At 39.9% G+C, this 15875-nt stretch overlaps 1 protein-coding gene and 1 pseudogene across 7 annotated transcripts in view; one reads left to right on the top strand and one right to left on the bottom strand.

Moving 5' to 3' along the window:
- Positions 1 to 15875, top strand: part of Tlk2 (tousled like kinase 2) — a 91817-nt gene that overhangs the window by 39341 nt on the left and 36601 nt on the right. For 5 of the 7 annotated variants that reach the window (XM_021645583.2, XM_021645581.2, XM_060386557.1 and 2 more), the window contains 2 exons: positions 11103 to 11198; positions 12863 to 12955. The exons of the other annotated variants lie outside the window; for them this stretch is intronic. In XM_021645583.2, coding sequence (XP_021501258.1) covers positions 11103 to 11198; positions 12863 to 12955 — 189 coding nt within the window. The remainder of the gene's footprint in view (positions 1 to 11102; positions 11199 to 12862; positions 12956 to 15875) is intronic. 7 annotated transcript variants of the gene reach the window in all.
- On the bottom strand, positions 11769 to 12702 carry LOC110553581 (ATP synthase subunit g, mitochondrial-like; annotated as a pseudogene).

Here is a 15875-nt window from a genome sequence, read left to right as displayed (position 1 = left end):
TCTAAGGGATCCAATGCCCTCTTGTGGCCACAGAGGGCACCAGGCCCATGTGGTGCACAGATAGACATGCACACAATACACTCATACACATACAGTAAAAATTAATAAATTTTTAAAAAACAAATTGTTATTTATCTGCTTAGATTTTAGTTTAAAGACATCCACAGCTTTGTATTGACTAGAAATTAATTGGTGCAATTATTTAGAGAAATTGACACTATATTTGTGTTAAGTTTATATATCTTTTGAGTTTAGAAATTCCGTTCCTACAAGACTACAAAGATGTATTGTGTTATTTCTTAGATTTATGTAGTGTGTGTATGAGTGTTGTGCCTGTACGCATGTCTGTGCACCACATCTGTGCCTGGTGCCCTTGGAGGTCAGAAGAGGGCGTCAGATTTTCTGAAAATGGAGTTAGAGAGATCTGTGAGCCACCTGATGGGTGCTGGGAACCAAACCCAGGTCCTTTGCAAAAGTACCAAGTGCTCTTTAACTACTGAGCCAGCTCCTGTTTCTTTTTTTAAGATTTATTATTATTATTATTATTATTATTATTATTATTATTATTATTATTATTTATGCAATGTTCTGCCTGCATGTACACCCGCTCGCCAGAAGAGGACACCAGCTCTCACCATAGAGGGTTTTGAGCCATTATGCGGTTGCTGGGAATTGAACTCAGGACCTCTGGAAGAACAGTCAGTGCTCCTAATCCTATTTGTAATTACAAAAATCTGGAGGTTCCTAAGTGTACGATTTCCATATTGCTAAATCTGGTGGTCAAAGGTCAGAAGTCATCCAGCACAGATTGTTAGCCAGCACACGTGTAGCATAGGTCCCATCACGGGCTTTCCTCACTTCTCTCTGTACACAGTAGAATGTGGTAGAGCTCAGGCTAACGATTCTTTTATCTGCCTCCATTTTCTACTTAATCTTACCTAGTTTGCCATTAAAGCCTGGCACCTGTATACAAAAGACCTTCAAGTTTCTGTCTGTAGGCAGCTCTGTCTCTGCCCTGAATTCCAGACCTGTGTAGTCAGTTGCCTCCAGTCATCTCCTTTCCTTTCCAATAGGCGCATTAGATTTCAGTGTGTTTCAGCACTCTAATGCCCACTCAGCACTTGTTTCTCCTTCAGCTTTACACATCTCAGGATGGCCTGCTCTTTGCTCTATTTCTGGCTAAAAACATTCATTCTTATCTCTTTGTATTTCACCCCATATCCAAAACAGTCTTACTGATTTTACCTTCATAATATGTTCTGAATTCTGTTACTACTTAATTCTGTTTACTGTTGTAGCCGAAATTCTTATCCCCTATTGAGATTTCAGCCCAACTGGATTCCTTTCCTCTATATTTGTTCCTTTTAATTTTTCTCAGTAACACCCAGTGGTAGTAAACCCCAAATCCATATGTGCCTTCTCTGTTTTAAAAGTCCTAAAATGGCCCTGCCCAGCTTGTTCCCTCCCCCATGTCTTATTCCTCTCTGCTTTTCTTACTGGGACACATCCACACTGACCACTTTGTTTTTTAAGTACTACCAGCTTTGTTCTTATGGAAAGCCTTTGCACTTTTAGGGGTGGAGGTTGTGAAACAGTCTTGGGTATCCTAGGTTAGCTTTAAACTTACTGTGTAGCCAAGGCTAACCTTAAATTCCTGCCTCCTCTCCCTGAGTTCCAGAATTAGAGGTCTGTATCACCTCCTCTAAGATGTCAGTGGGCCTGCTGTTGCCTCAGTCTGGTGTCTGTTTCAGTGGAGTCTACATTATGAATCCCAGCCTGACCACACTATGAAGTAATTCCTCTGTCTACTTTTCCCCTATCTAGCTCTTAGGCCCCCGTGAGGTTTACTCAAAGCACTAGCTTAGCTGCAGTATAATGTGTTGTGCCTAACTATGGATTGTAAGCTGCCAGGTTAAAACTGTTTCATATATACCTCCAGTGTTCTGTGGAGTTTACTGTAATAGGAACGTATTATAATTAATACGTTGCATGAAAAAGGCTATTCTTCATAAAGTGATTGGTTAAATGAATTATAATACATTTATATGTTGGAATGCTATATCACAATAAGAGAAGTTATATATGTGCTAACAATAAAAATTGTCTATGTTCATAAAAACAGATGACAAAAATTCAAAGTTCATCTTCTGTTTTTTTTGTGTTGATTGAAGTTGAATCATGCCTCATTTTTTGGGGGGACATGTGGGGGTTGAGACAGGGTTTTATCATGTAATTGAGATTCGCCTGTCTCTCCTTCCTAGGACTGAGGTCCGTGTCCCCACACCTGGCTATGTCTCATCTTGTTAGGCAAGCACTCTCTTACTGAACTATATGTCAAACCCAAAGATGGATCTTAAATTATTATTTAGAATTTTATGTTTAAAATAGGAAATGTTAAATCATAAGTATATAATCGTTTAAATTGTAAAAATACTACATTTACACAACTCATAAGGCCTTCTTGCAGTGGGGAAAATGCAAGTTCTTTTAAGCTTTCTAAATGGGTAGACACTGCTGACAGATTGTATTTTAGGTTTTCTGAATTGTGTTGAGATTTTCACTTTTGCTTCAAATCAAATGTCTCTTATGTAATCAATCTTTATTTATTATTTACTGTTTTTTCCCTGCAATAGGATTCTCTGTGTAGCCTAGGCTGTCTCTGTAGACAAGGCTGGCCTCAAACTCAAAGATCTGCCATGCCTCTGCCACACAAGTGCTGGGGTAAAAGGCATGAGCCACCACTCCCAGCTAAAGATGTTTTTATACTTCATGTGTACGAATGTTTTGTCTGATTGTATGAATGTGCACCACATGCATGTAATGCCTGCAGAAGACAGAAGAGGGCATTGGATCCCCTGGAACTGGAATTAACCATGGTTGTGAGCTGCCATGTGGGTGCTAGGAATTGAACCCAGATCCTCTGGAAGAGAAGCCAGTGTTCTTAACCACAGAGCCATCTCTCCTGCTCAGTAATCAATCTTTAAAAAGTTCCATTTTCCCCATCATGAAGGGTACATTCAACATAATTATACTGTTCACCCAGCCTTACATTATGTGTATCAATTTGTTATTTCAGCTATTATTGAGACCTTTTTCTTGCATAAATTGTTCTAGGACTTAAAAACAAGGAACTTAAAATGTTGTGATTATTTCATTGTTGGGCATTGCAGAAGCCAAAGATTTTTATTGAATTCACCAAGAGAAGCAGCTCTAGTCGATGAATTAGTTTTCATTGAGTTAAGTAATTCTTGTTGTCAACGTCTACTGGATCTCTCTCTTTTTAATTCTCTGTCTGCATATATGGTCATGCAGACCATATGAGAACATGAAAAGACTAGGGTTGATTTTAGGAAGTCTTCTTGACTATGTTACCTACCTACCCATCCACCCACTCTCCTATTTTAAGGCAGTCTCAAAACACAGGCTAGTGAGTTTCCAGTATCCACTTGTTTCTTCCCCAGCAGTGGGCTTACAGACATGTTCTACTTAACTTCATCTTCATGCTTGCAAGGAAGCACTCTGCCCACTGAGCCATTTTTCCAGCCTTTTAAAATTCTTAGTGCCAAGCTGTTGTTTCTTTGAAAGTTCTTTTAAAACTGTGTAGGAGTGTCTCTTTATGAAAAAATTGTTCATCTGTATGTGGGTATAATGCACATGAGTGTGTATGTGTGTAGGTCTGTGTGTGTAGATTGGGTATACTGCTGCACCCAGGTTTTGTTGTTGTTTGGTTTGGTTTGGTGTTTGAGACAGGGTTTCTCTGTGTAACCTTGGCTGTCCTGGACTCACTTTGTAGACCAGGCTGGCCTTGAACTCTGAGCAGTCTGCCTGCCTCTGTCTCCCTGAGTGCTGGGATTAAAGGCATGTGCCATCTCTCCCAGCTTGCACCCAAGTGGGTCATTAACTCAGTCTTTATTCCTGAATGCTAGGCATTTCACTGAAGAATCCATTCTCCCATTGCCCTTCTCCTTCTTCTCTTTTGTTACCATTTTATCCATCCGTCCGTCCATCCATCCATCTATCTGTTTATTTTGGTTTTTCAAGACAGCTTTTTTTCTGTGTATCCCTGGCTGTCCTGGATTCACTTTGTAGACCAGGCTGGCCTTGAACACACAGAAATCTCCCTGCCTCTGCCTTCCTGAGTGCTGGGATTAAAGGTGTGTGCCACCACACCTACCTCATTGTGGATAATTTTTAAAGAAATATTTTCTATAAAAATTTAGCACTGGGGCTGAAGAGGTGGGCCAGGGATTGAGAGCACTGACTCTTTCAAGTTCAAATCCGAGCACCCACATGGCAGCTCACAACTGACTATAACTATAAGATATGATACCCTCCTACAGACATACCTGCAGACAAAATACCAATACACATAAAGTAAATTATTTTTAAAAACTTTACCATCAAACTACTGTAGCGTTTCAACATGTGCAGAATTCCCATCTTTACCACCATTATAGGAAATTCATTCTGAGAAATTGGAAAAATACCCAAAAAGTACAAAATAGTAAGACAATATATCCATATACCATAACTGAGAATTAGCCTGTAGACATAAGGTAATTCAAACACCAATTTCTGTATGCCCCGTGTCTGGTTGCAAGCCTTGTTCTGAGAATCTCCTGTCTCAATGTTGTATAAACTCTGCTCCTCAGTTGTGCCTTGATATGCCAATCAAGCAGTTTACAGTCAGTGTCAGAGCAGGGGAGAGAATAAGGCTGGAGTTCCTGCCAGCCTGGGGAGGAAGGGTTAGAAGACCATCCGCCGAGGTCCTGTAGACATCAGGAGAGAAGAGCTGGAACAGGGAAATCTACAAAGTACAAATATCTCTGTGGTGTATGCCGGGAGGAAGCTGAATTCGTTTGGAGGGTTAAGAATAGATTAATAACTATTTAGTTTTTGTGCTGTGAAGTTTATTATTAAACAAATATAAATGAGTCTCAATTATTTGTGTGATAGCAGGGTTAAGAAAAAACTAAGAAACAAACACAGTTTTTATAAAATTAACTTTTAACGGTTTGGCCCTCTGGGTTGATTTGTGTAAATTCTGCCCAACACTGGGTACCAAAATGTTAAAAGTTATTTTTACAAAACTGTGTTTGTTTCTCAGTTTCTCTCTTTACCTGTCACACAAATAATTTGAGACTTTTATATTTGTTTAATAATAAGCTTCACAACACAATAACTGAGCAGTTATTACTCTATTCTTAACCTTCTAAGCTAATCTGGTTTCCTCCAAGCATACATCCAAAGATACTTGCACTTTGTAGATTTCCTGCTCCAGCTCCTTCTGATGTCTCTTAAACCTCTGCCCATGGCTGAATTCCCTATTTCCTCTTCTAACTCTTCCTTCCCAGGCAGGAACTCCTGGCCTATTCTCTCCCCTGCTCAGAGACTGGCTATAAGCTGCTTTATTGGCATTTCAGGACACAATTGAAGAGCAGATTTTATACATTATTGATACAGGAGATTCTCAGAACAAGATTTGCAACCAGACATGGGGCATACAGAAATTGGCATTAGAATTGCATGGTAACCTCATGTCTACCTTAGCCAGTACCATCAAGTATTTTCAGTCTTTAAGAAAAATTAATGCTTATATTAAAAGCTGAAGCCCCCCCCCACCTCCCACACTTATTCCCTTCCCTTTTATATAGGCCAGCTCCCAGGAGGTTGAGTTGAATAATTCTGATGCATCTTCTAAACATTTACATACATATATGTGTGTATCCATCACCATGCAAGGTCCTGAGTTTGATGAAAGAAAAGTTAAGCTCACAGAAGTCATTATACTATAGTCATTATTAACCTGAGAGTCCTTCCTTTATCTGTCTGGTGTCTTTTTGTTTTTAGATGTGGACCTCAAGTGTTTGCAAAACAAATATGTAGTATTCCACCTTTAGAATTTCTTAGTATGTTCTTGACAGACATTTCCATATTTTCCAATATTTGGCTACCCTAAATCAATCCCGGGTAAATTTTCTGGTATCTGAATGCTTGTATTCACAAGCTGATTTAATGTTTGAAGGACTGTTTCCCTGTTCTGAAAGTCAAAACTATAGTGTTGTCTAGCATCTTTATCTTCCACTTCCAGTCTTCTTACGTTTTACTTTGACTTTCTGATGAGTTCATAGTGAATATTTTTCTTCCTGTAAGAATAGTTTACTTTCAGTCTTGACATTCTCTCCTCCCCTGTGACATTGCTGTCATATTCTAAATTCTAGTAAACACATAGGTCTCTTTTTAATCGCTTCAGTTCTCCTGATACAGTATCAGATCCACCATGTTTTTCCTTGGTCTGTGCTTTCTATGAGTTCCACCAGTCCCTCAAGTCTTGCCACTCTGTGCCCCTGGCTTTCTCTGGCTTAATTTCTTTCACTGCCATCTTTTGTTTTGCTTCAATGCAGTTTGAATAGCTTGGTCTCTTGCTAACCTTCATTCTAATATAATAATACACTTGGTTGGGGGTGTGGTTCTATGGCAGAGTGTGCCTAGCGTACATGAGGCTTGAGCCAATCTCTAGATTTCGCTATATAATCCATTTGGAGTAATTTACCTTAGTATACTTCCCTTCCTGCCTTAGTATCATGTGGACCCAGAGGCTGTACTCAACCTCTGGACAAAGACCAAAATTCCCCCCGCCCCCCCCCCCCCCCAAAAAAAAGGTATCATGTAACATGCATGCGTGCCACACATACTCTTAACTCTGTTTCTAGCCCACATGGTGTCTTTTGAAGTACAGAAGTTTTTGATTTAGAAAAAAGTCCAAAATACCCATTTTCCCTTCTGTTCCTTATGCTTTTGGTTTTATCTAAGAAGGCAAGGTCATAAAATTTTAGTTCTATATTTTCTTCTAGTACGTCACACTTTTAGCTGTTGCATTTAAGTCTGCTGTGTATTTTGTTTTAAATTTTGAGCGATTCAGGGAATAGAATTTACCTTTATTCTTTTGTGGGTAGATATTTAATTGCCCCAGCACTTTTGTGACTGAATTGTCACCCCTGTCAAAAATCAGTTGACTGTAATGTCAGAAGTTTGCCTTTGAACTCTTAATTCTACCTTACTGGTCTACCTACCTCTTTCTGTAGCAGCACCCTACCCCTAAGACAAGCCCAGATAAGTCTTGAACCCCTGACCTTCCTGTTTTTGCCTCTGGAGTTGATGACATTATAGTTATAATCTCTTCTCTGTTCCCCTTTCCCCTGAGAACAGGTCTCACGTATTCCAGGTTGGTCCGGGCTGTCTGTGTAGCTAAGAATGACCTTGAACTTCTTGGTCCTCTTGCTTTTACCCACGAAGTATTAGAATTGCAGCATGTACCACTGTGCTTGGCTTGTTTGACTTGTCTTTCTTAAGTTTATTGTTGCTGGTGTTTTGTTTTGTTTTTTTGGGAGATAGGGTTCTAGTGTAGTCCTGGCAGTCTCTGGAACTCACTCTAGACCAGGCTGGCCTTGAACTGCCTTGCCTCCTGAGTGCTGGTATTAAAAGCATCCACCACCACCACCACCATTTAGATTGTTTGTTTTAAATTTTGTTTTTTCTTTTTTTTTTTCTTTCTTTCTTTCTTTCTTTCTTTCTTTCTTTCTTTCTTTCTTTCTTTCTTTTCTTTTCTTTTCTTTTCTTTTTTGTTTATTTTTTTGTTTTTTTGAGACAGGGTTTCTCTGTGTAGGCTTGGCTTGTCCTGAACTCTCTTTGTAGACCAGACTGGCCTTGAACTAAGTGATCTGCCTGCTTCTGCCTCCCTGAGTGCTGAGATTACACCTGGCTAGATTGTTTTGTTTTTAAGAAATGGTCCCATGTAGTCCCTTTTGGCCCTCTTGAATGAAAATGACCCTGAACTCATGAACTTTAGCCTCCCATAAACTGGGGTTACAGGCATGAGCTACTGTACTCAGTCATCAGTTTGTTCCAACAATTTTTATGAAGTGCCTGCTTTTTCTCTCATTGTTGGATATTGCTCCTAGGGCCTTGTAACTTACTAAGTGAATGCTCAACAATTGAGTATATTCCCATCCCTCATTTTTCTCTTTTTATTCTGAGATAGGGTGAGACTGAATTGTTCAGATTGGCCGTGAACTTGTGATTCTCCTGCCTCAGCCTCTCAAGTAGCTAGGATTATAGGCCTGACCACTAGATAGATTTTCCTTTTAATTTATAAGCTCCCCTTAGGCAGAATAAGGTGTGGATTGTCTTTATTTCCTTCGGTCATGTGCTATTAGTCCTTAGTCTTGTGCTGAGATATTACAAGTACTAAAAAAAAAAATTACTATGACATGAATCCATAAAAGGAGTGTTTGTAGACCAGGTACAATGTGGGTTGGAGTGATGACTCAGTGGTTACGAGCACTGTTATTCTTGCAGAAGACCAGAGTTTAGTTTCAGATACCCACATCAGACAACTCACAAACACCTGTAACTCCAGGTCCCTGGAATCTTATAGACACATCATCATCATCATCATCATCATCATCATCATCATCAAAAATGAGGCATAATGATACTGCCTGTCTTGTAAGGCCATAGCAGTACCTAAATGAAATTGTGCATATAAATTCTTTAGCTTGTTAATAATATTCTACTCTTTTTCGTAGACAGTGGTTACTGTGGATGCATACAGCTCCCAGTTCTAATCACTCCATTGAAGCAGCTTGGTCACCTTTCCTAAGTGCTGGCTTCGACTTCATTTTTCCGTATCTCTAAAAATAATGACCCTTACTTTATAGGAGTTTTTGTGCATGTATATGCGTGTTTGTGTGTGTACACAGGTTTATGTGTTGGTGCATATGGAGACCGGAAAGTGACACTGGATGTTGTTCCGCAATTACTTTTCCACTTTTTTTTTTTTTTTTTTTTTTGATAGAAGGCGTAAGAGGTTGGGGAAGAAGAGGAGGGGGAAAATGTCAGTTTTATCGATTATTATATATTCTTTTATGGTTGTTCCTACTACTGTGTTAGATATAACTATTACTATTGAGCAGTCACTTTAAGCTAAATGAGTCATTGAACCTGAAGGTCACCAGTTAGCTAGACTGATTGACAAACTCTGTAGATGTAGATGTCTTTTTTCCCTGCCCTCTGGTGCTAGCATTACAGGTACATACCACCATCCATGCGCAGCTTTTACACGTGATGAACTTTAGTTCTTATGCTTGCATGGCAGGCACCAACTGAGTCATCTGCGCAGCCAGCCTCTTGGTTTTGTTTGTGTGTCTGTTTGTTTTTGAGACAAGATCTCCTGGCTAACCTGGAACTTGCTTTGTATACCAGGCTGACCTTGATCTCAGACTCTGCCTCCTGAGTGCCGGGACAGAGGTATGCAGCAGTGCAGCACCATGTCCACGCTTTTTTAATGTGTTACATTGCCATCAAAGCATGTCGCTCACAGGGATTGTTGAATAGACGGTAGTTGTAGAATGTCGAAAATAGTAGGAGGAGCAATAATAAAAGAACAGAGAGAAGTTGCGGGAAGAAATTGCCATTTTCTTCCTCCTCTTCTCCAGCCTCTTTCTCTTACTTCACTTCTGTGGTGCTTGACATTGAACCCAAGGCCTTGTGTATGCTAACCGTATATATTCTCCCACTAAGTAAAGACCCTCAAATTTACATACTTGGAAACACTACATTCTCTGAGCTTGCAGAACTCTATTTTCATTATCTCATAAATCTAAGACTGTCTAATATTTACTGGTTATGTTTGTGGTGAGTCATGATGTTAGGCGTTCTTTGATTCGAGGAGCTACTGTGAATGAATTCCTGAATTGTTAAAGTATATAACACTTAAGTCGTACAACTTTTGGTTTGGTTTTTGGTTTTTCTAGATAGGATTTCTCTGTGTAGTCCTGGCTGTCCCGGAACTCACTCAAACTCAGAGATCTGCCTATTTCCACCTCCCGAGTACTAGGGTTAAAAGCATGTACCACCACCCAGCTAAATCATAAAAATTTAAAAATTACTTCAGGCTGTAGTTGTGAGTCAGTGGTAAAGTACTTAACCTAGCAACAACAAAAGACACCCCTCCACACACACACAAAATTTAATTTAAAATACCATCTAGGGAGATGGCTCAGCTAGAAAACCATGTTCGAACATGAGGGCCTAAGTTCAGATCCTTAATACCCATGTATACAGGCTAGTATGGCACACCTATAATCACAGAACCAGGGGGCAGAGCCAAGAGGATCCCCAGAGCATGCAGGACAGGCTAGTCTTACAGATCAGAGAACCTGAGAGACCCTGTTCAAAAACTAAGGCAGAGAATGATAGAGGAAGATACTCAACATTGACCCTCCCTCCCCCCGCCACGGAATTATGTTACATATATATATATATACGTATATATATATATATGCCACACACAAAAAACACAAAATATGTTTATATGTCAAATCAGCAAGAAGTATCACAGAACAACCCAGAATTTTATATATTTCTGTGCTTATGGATATTTTTAAATTAAGAGACTTTTTTGAATATTTTCAATCCTTTTTTAAAGTTTTATTTATTTATTTTTGTTCTCTCATCTCTCACTTGCTCATTCGCTTACTCCTGGTCAGTATGTGTGTGCACACCACACACCTGTGTGAGTTTGTGCAGATAACCAGGGGAGAGGAGGGTGTCAGATTCCGAGAATTGGAGTTAGAGGTGGTAATGAGCCCCCTGGTGTGGCTGCTGAGAACTGAACCCAGGTCTTGGGTAAGCGGCAAGTGCTCTTAACAGCAGAGTCATTTCTAACTTCACTCCCAGTCCCTTCTGCTTGGACTATGTGTCCCCTGTATTGTATATGCCGCTCAGCCTTTCTGACAAAGGGCACATTGAAACATAAATGAAAAAAAAAAGCAAATTATAGAAACAACTATCTACTCTCTGTAATTTACATATGAAATTATTCATAAGCATTTGATATTTAAAGCCTGCCTTCAGAAGCATGAAGGTACTATATCCAGCTTTTGCCTTTCATATTTAACGTGTTTTATTTTCTTCTTGGTCATGATTCCTGACTTGCATTACAAGGGTTTGTTCTATAAAGAGGTAATTGTTTCTATTCATACACATTTTGGAGAAAGATTCAAAACTTTCCTGTGATTGGTGATGTACTTTTATTATAGGCTCAGCAAAACAGTCCTTCTTCTACGGGTTCTGGCAATACAGAACATTCTTGCAGCTCCCAAAAACAGATCTCCATCCAGCACAGACAGACCCAGGTAGGTTGGGGACGCTACAGAGCTATACTCAGGAGTAGACCACATAAAAAGTCTGTAATTCTTCCCTTGGTCTTCTCTTTATCTTTGACTATACTCCATTATTTGGTCTATTCAGAATTTGTGTTGTGAGTATTTCAGGTCCTTTGGAAGGTATTTTAATAGGCTTTTCTTCACCTTTCTGGTATGTTATAGCAGGCATCCTTTTCTGCAGCATCATATGGAGACAAGGGCACACATTTTGAAGGCTTCTGAGCCTAGATTCAAATTCTGACTCTACATTAAACATAATGCAAAATTTGGGTGATTTCCATTGCCTTAAGCAGTGGTGACAGCAGGTCAATAAATGTTAACTTTAAGAAATAGTTTAATTTCCTGTACTTGCATACTTAATCAGCAAGACCTAGATACATTTCAAAATATTATACCAGCAAAATTTCTTCCTTAAACGTCCTCAGAAATTTTCTTAACTTAGAGACTCTTTTCCCCTGACAGATAGCAGTCTCATTACACACGGTCCAAGAACACTCAAATAAGAACTCTCAAATATAATCAGATGTTAAAGATTGGTCTTCAGACATCACAGCCAACGATGCCACATTTGCTTATGATTTCTCCTATATAGATCACATCCACACTTCAGTGGCCACCAAAGCATTCTGCACAGTTTCCTTAACTGTAAGCTGTTTGGAGCTACCAGTTTTAGCACTTTGAATTCTATATTTCACACTCCACATAGCTGTAGGGATTTCAGCAGGGGTAGGGGAACAAGCCCAACGTTGGGACACTGCCAGAATGTGGCCAGTCGAGGCTTTGAGTAAGTCACAGCAGCGTTCACCAGCCCTTCATGTAGCCTTCTCCATGAAGTTAGGAACTAACCTGGCCGTGGTCTAAGGTGGAAGGTCCATCTCCCTGCTCTGCCGGCTGAATGTCACCCCCGGACGGACCCGCAGCAGGACCCTCTTAGAGACTCTTAGAGACATTAACAGAATGTTTCACATTCCTGCAACTCTCAGGAATGGGAAGACTAAGGCAGGTTAGGAGGGTCTTGATTTCGAGGCCAGCTCAGGCTGTTTCCAGAAAAGAAAGGAAATGAAACAGAAAGGAAGTTATATTTGAGAAGGAGATAGATCTTTGCTCCAACTGTTGTGCTAAGTTAGTTTATTGGGTATTCTTGTCTGTGTTCCCCTCAACCCAGGATGCTTGTTAATCAAGAACTGTATAACAGATTTTGATTGTATTGGAACTACCAATGTTTGGACATTTAACAGACCTAGATAGTTGAGCACTCAGAACTTTTCTGCCTTTCTGCTTTCTCTCAGTTTCCACTAGAGGGCATGCATGCTCCTTGAGACTTGCACCCTGTCTCCTGAAGTCACTTTCTAGCAAAGCTGGTTTCAATTCTGTGGTGTTATCTATTTTTTTTTTAATTCAATGTACGGTCTTGTGAGAATTTGTGTAGTTAATTCCAGAACTAATGTTTTTGTAGTACAGGTTTAGTGGACATTGCTAAGGTTTGAAGGATGAGATGAGGTAAACATGTCATTTCCTGAGTTATCTATCCAGCTAGTCATGTTAGCATGTGCTTCTTTGAAAAAAGCAAGAGAAATTGATAGTGTGTAATGTTTTGTGACTAATTCTAAATTTGTTTGCTTTTGTCTTTGTAGTCTGACCTCACAATAGAAAAAATATCTGCACTAGAAAACAGTAAGAACTCTGACTTAGAGAAGAAGGAAGGAAGAATAGATGATTTATTAAGAGTAAGTATAAGAGTATGTAAGAGACATTACAACAGGTACCACTTCTGCGTACTTGGATCGTGTGTGTATTGTGAATAATTACTGTAGCCGAATAACACAGTGAATATTGAACATCTGAGGGGGCATTGGAATCATAATCCTGAGTACCGTCTTCACGTTGGAGAATTTACAGTGTAGTATTTTGGTACTTTATGTTAGAGAAGCAGATAATGTGGAGTTGATCTATTGGTTTAAGCTTCATGTTTTTAACTATTTGAAAATAATCATGTTTATATTCTTGCTTCTTTTTTTTTTTTTTTTTTTCTTTCCTTTTGAGACATGGTCTTTGTACATAGCGTGGCTGGCCTAGAACTCAGTCTCAGATTAAGCTGACCTCAAGTTCTCAGAGATCTGCCTGCCTCTGCTTCTGCCTCCTATGAGTGTTGGACTTATAAGTGCATGACAGCACACCAGGCTTTCATTGTTAATTTGTTAAATGATTTACTGATTATTCATACATGTATGTGTGTGAGCTTGTGTAAGTATATGTGTACCACATACATGCAGGAGACCATGGAGGTCAGAAGAAGTCATTAGATCTCTTAGAGCCAGAGGCAGTTAGTGAGCCACCATGTGGTTGCTGGGAATTGAATCTGGGTCATCTGTAAGAGCAGTCACTGCTTCCAACTGCTGAGCCATCTCTTCAGCCTTATTTCTTGCATTTTACAAAGCTGCTTATACACAGATTATTCAGCTCATTTTACCTGTTTGAGTTTCACACACAGAAACACACGACCGAGTCTCACTATGTAGTCTAGACCATCCTTCAGTCTGTAATCCTCCTGCCACAGCTTCCCAAGAATTGGAATAATAAGCCAGTGTCATCATGCATGGCACCCTAGTACATATATGTATATTTACTTTTCTCTTTATTCCTCGTTCCCTTCTCTCCACTTGTCCTTGATTCAATATCTAATCATTTATTTTTACTTGTTTTTAATATTTTTTTTTCAACTTTATGTGTGGGTATTTTGCCTGCATGTCTGTATTAGAACCACACATGTGCCTGGTGCCATTAGAGACCAGAAGAGGGCATTGGACCCAGAAACAGGAGTTACAGATGATTGTGAGCTGCCATGTGGGTGCTGGGAATTGAACCTGACTCCTCTGCAAGAGCAGTCAGTGCTCTTAACTGCTGAGCCATCTCTCTAACCCTCTTTAACAGGGTCTCATGTATTGCAGGTGGCTATTTGTTAATTTGAAAAAATATTTTGTATGTATGCACACTCCTGCCTTGGTCTGTGTATAGAGGTCAGAGCACAGCACACAGGAGATACTTCTTTCTTTCCGTGTGAGTGCCAGGGATTGAATGAACTCAGTCAGGTCTTCATGCTTGGCATCAGGAGCCTTAACTCACTGAACAATCCTGCAACAATTTGTTACTTTTAGAAATTTGGTGAGGACAGCTGAGGTCTCTTGGCAGTCTGTGTCTCAATTTTCTTTTGTCTTCCTTCATTCTGTTGGCTGAAAGTCACATATTCTGCAGCCTCTTACTTTGTGTAGTGCATTGCTTCTTCAGAGCTATGAGTTGGTGCGTGTGTTGTGGGGCCCCTAGAGTAACGAGACACTGAATCGTGGTGTCGTGGGCTTCCTACCCTCCTGCTTTGTTTAAATACTCCCAACAGCGTGTTAGCAGACACCATCTTCTTTAGAGGATCAGAATATTTATAGGCTTTGCCACATCATTTGGGCCCTACAATGAGGCAAGACAGAATCTGTCAGTCCCAGAAAATATCTCTGTCCTTTCTATTTATTTCGTTAATAACAACCAAGTTGAGAGCACTCACGTTGGCACCCACAGTACATCCCAAACAGATTTACATTTTCTTTTCTCTGTAGTTCTCCATTTTCTATAACTGGAATGTCCCTTATTTTACTAGAAGGCATATTGGCCACTGGGTTGTTGTTCCCATTGTGGGTTTGAACCTTGTAACCCTTCCATTCTTTCCCCAGAGCTACTTGGCCACACGCTTATGGAAAGTATGGAGTGTTTGTCCGTGTACTTGGTGCTCGTCTGGCAGACGAGTGCTGGGAAGGAGACACCAGCTTTATCCTGATAAAGCCTAGAATGTACTTTGAATATACAGTTTGTTATCAGTGACCCCACATTTTTTTTTAATTAAATGATTGGTCCTCCTTAGTGCTGGGATTAAAGATGTGTGTCACCATACCCTGCATTTTCAAACTGATGTTCCCATTCCTCATTCAGAATTATATTCCTTGGACTTCTTTTCTATCTTTCCTTTTTTTTTTTTTTTTTTTTTTTTGTTGTTGTTGTTGTCGTCGTTGAATGTTTGAGTGAGAAGAACCATTTATTCTCAGGAACAGTGTTGCTTTTTGGTTTGCTTGAAGTATTTGCATGCATGCGTGTTGTATGCACATGTGTTGGAGGACCAGGCCCATCTGTGCACATTGAGGCCACTAAAGGGCATAGGGCATTCTGCTCTTTTCACTGCTTTTTCTTTGAGACCATACCCCTCTCACTGGAGCCAGCCCCAGGGATTTTCTTTGCCTCTCACAGTGCTGGGATCACAGGTGTGTGCAGTTGTGTCTGGCTTTTTATGTGGATGTTGAGGATTTGAACTTAGGTCCTCATGCTTACACAGCAAGCACTCTTACTCACTGAAGCATCTTCCCAGGCCCCTAGAATTGGTTTTATTTTTGTCCATGTAGATGCTAGTTGAATTGCTAACAAAGAATTATAATGAGATTGTCTGTCTAAAAAAAAATCCTTAGGCTCCAGTATCAGGGTTTAGTCCAGAGTAGCTTTGTCGACTCAATAAGGATTGTGGTTTTATTTCACTTCTTTATAGCCTGACTGTCAAGATGATAGGTTTAGCTCAGTGGTAGATCACTTGTCTGCATGATCCCCACCACTGTC

The sequence above is a fragment of the Meriones unguiculatus genome, chromosome 7, assembly GCF_030254825.1.
Source record: "Meriones unguiculatus strain TT.TT164.6M chromosome 7, Bangor_MerUng_6.1, whole genome shotgun sequence".
NCBI lineage: Eukaryota > Metazoa > Chordata > Mammalia > Rodentia > Muridae > Meriones > Meriones unguiculatus.
This window is presented reverse-complemented; position numbering and strand designations above follow the sequence as displayed.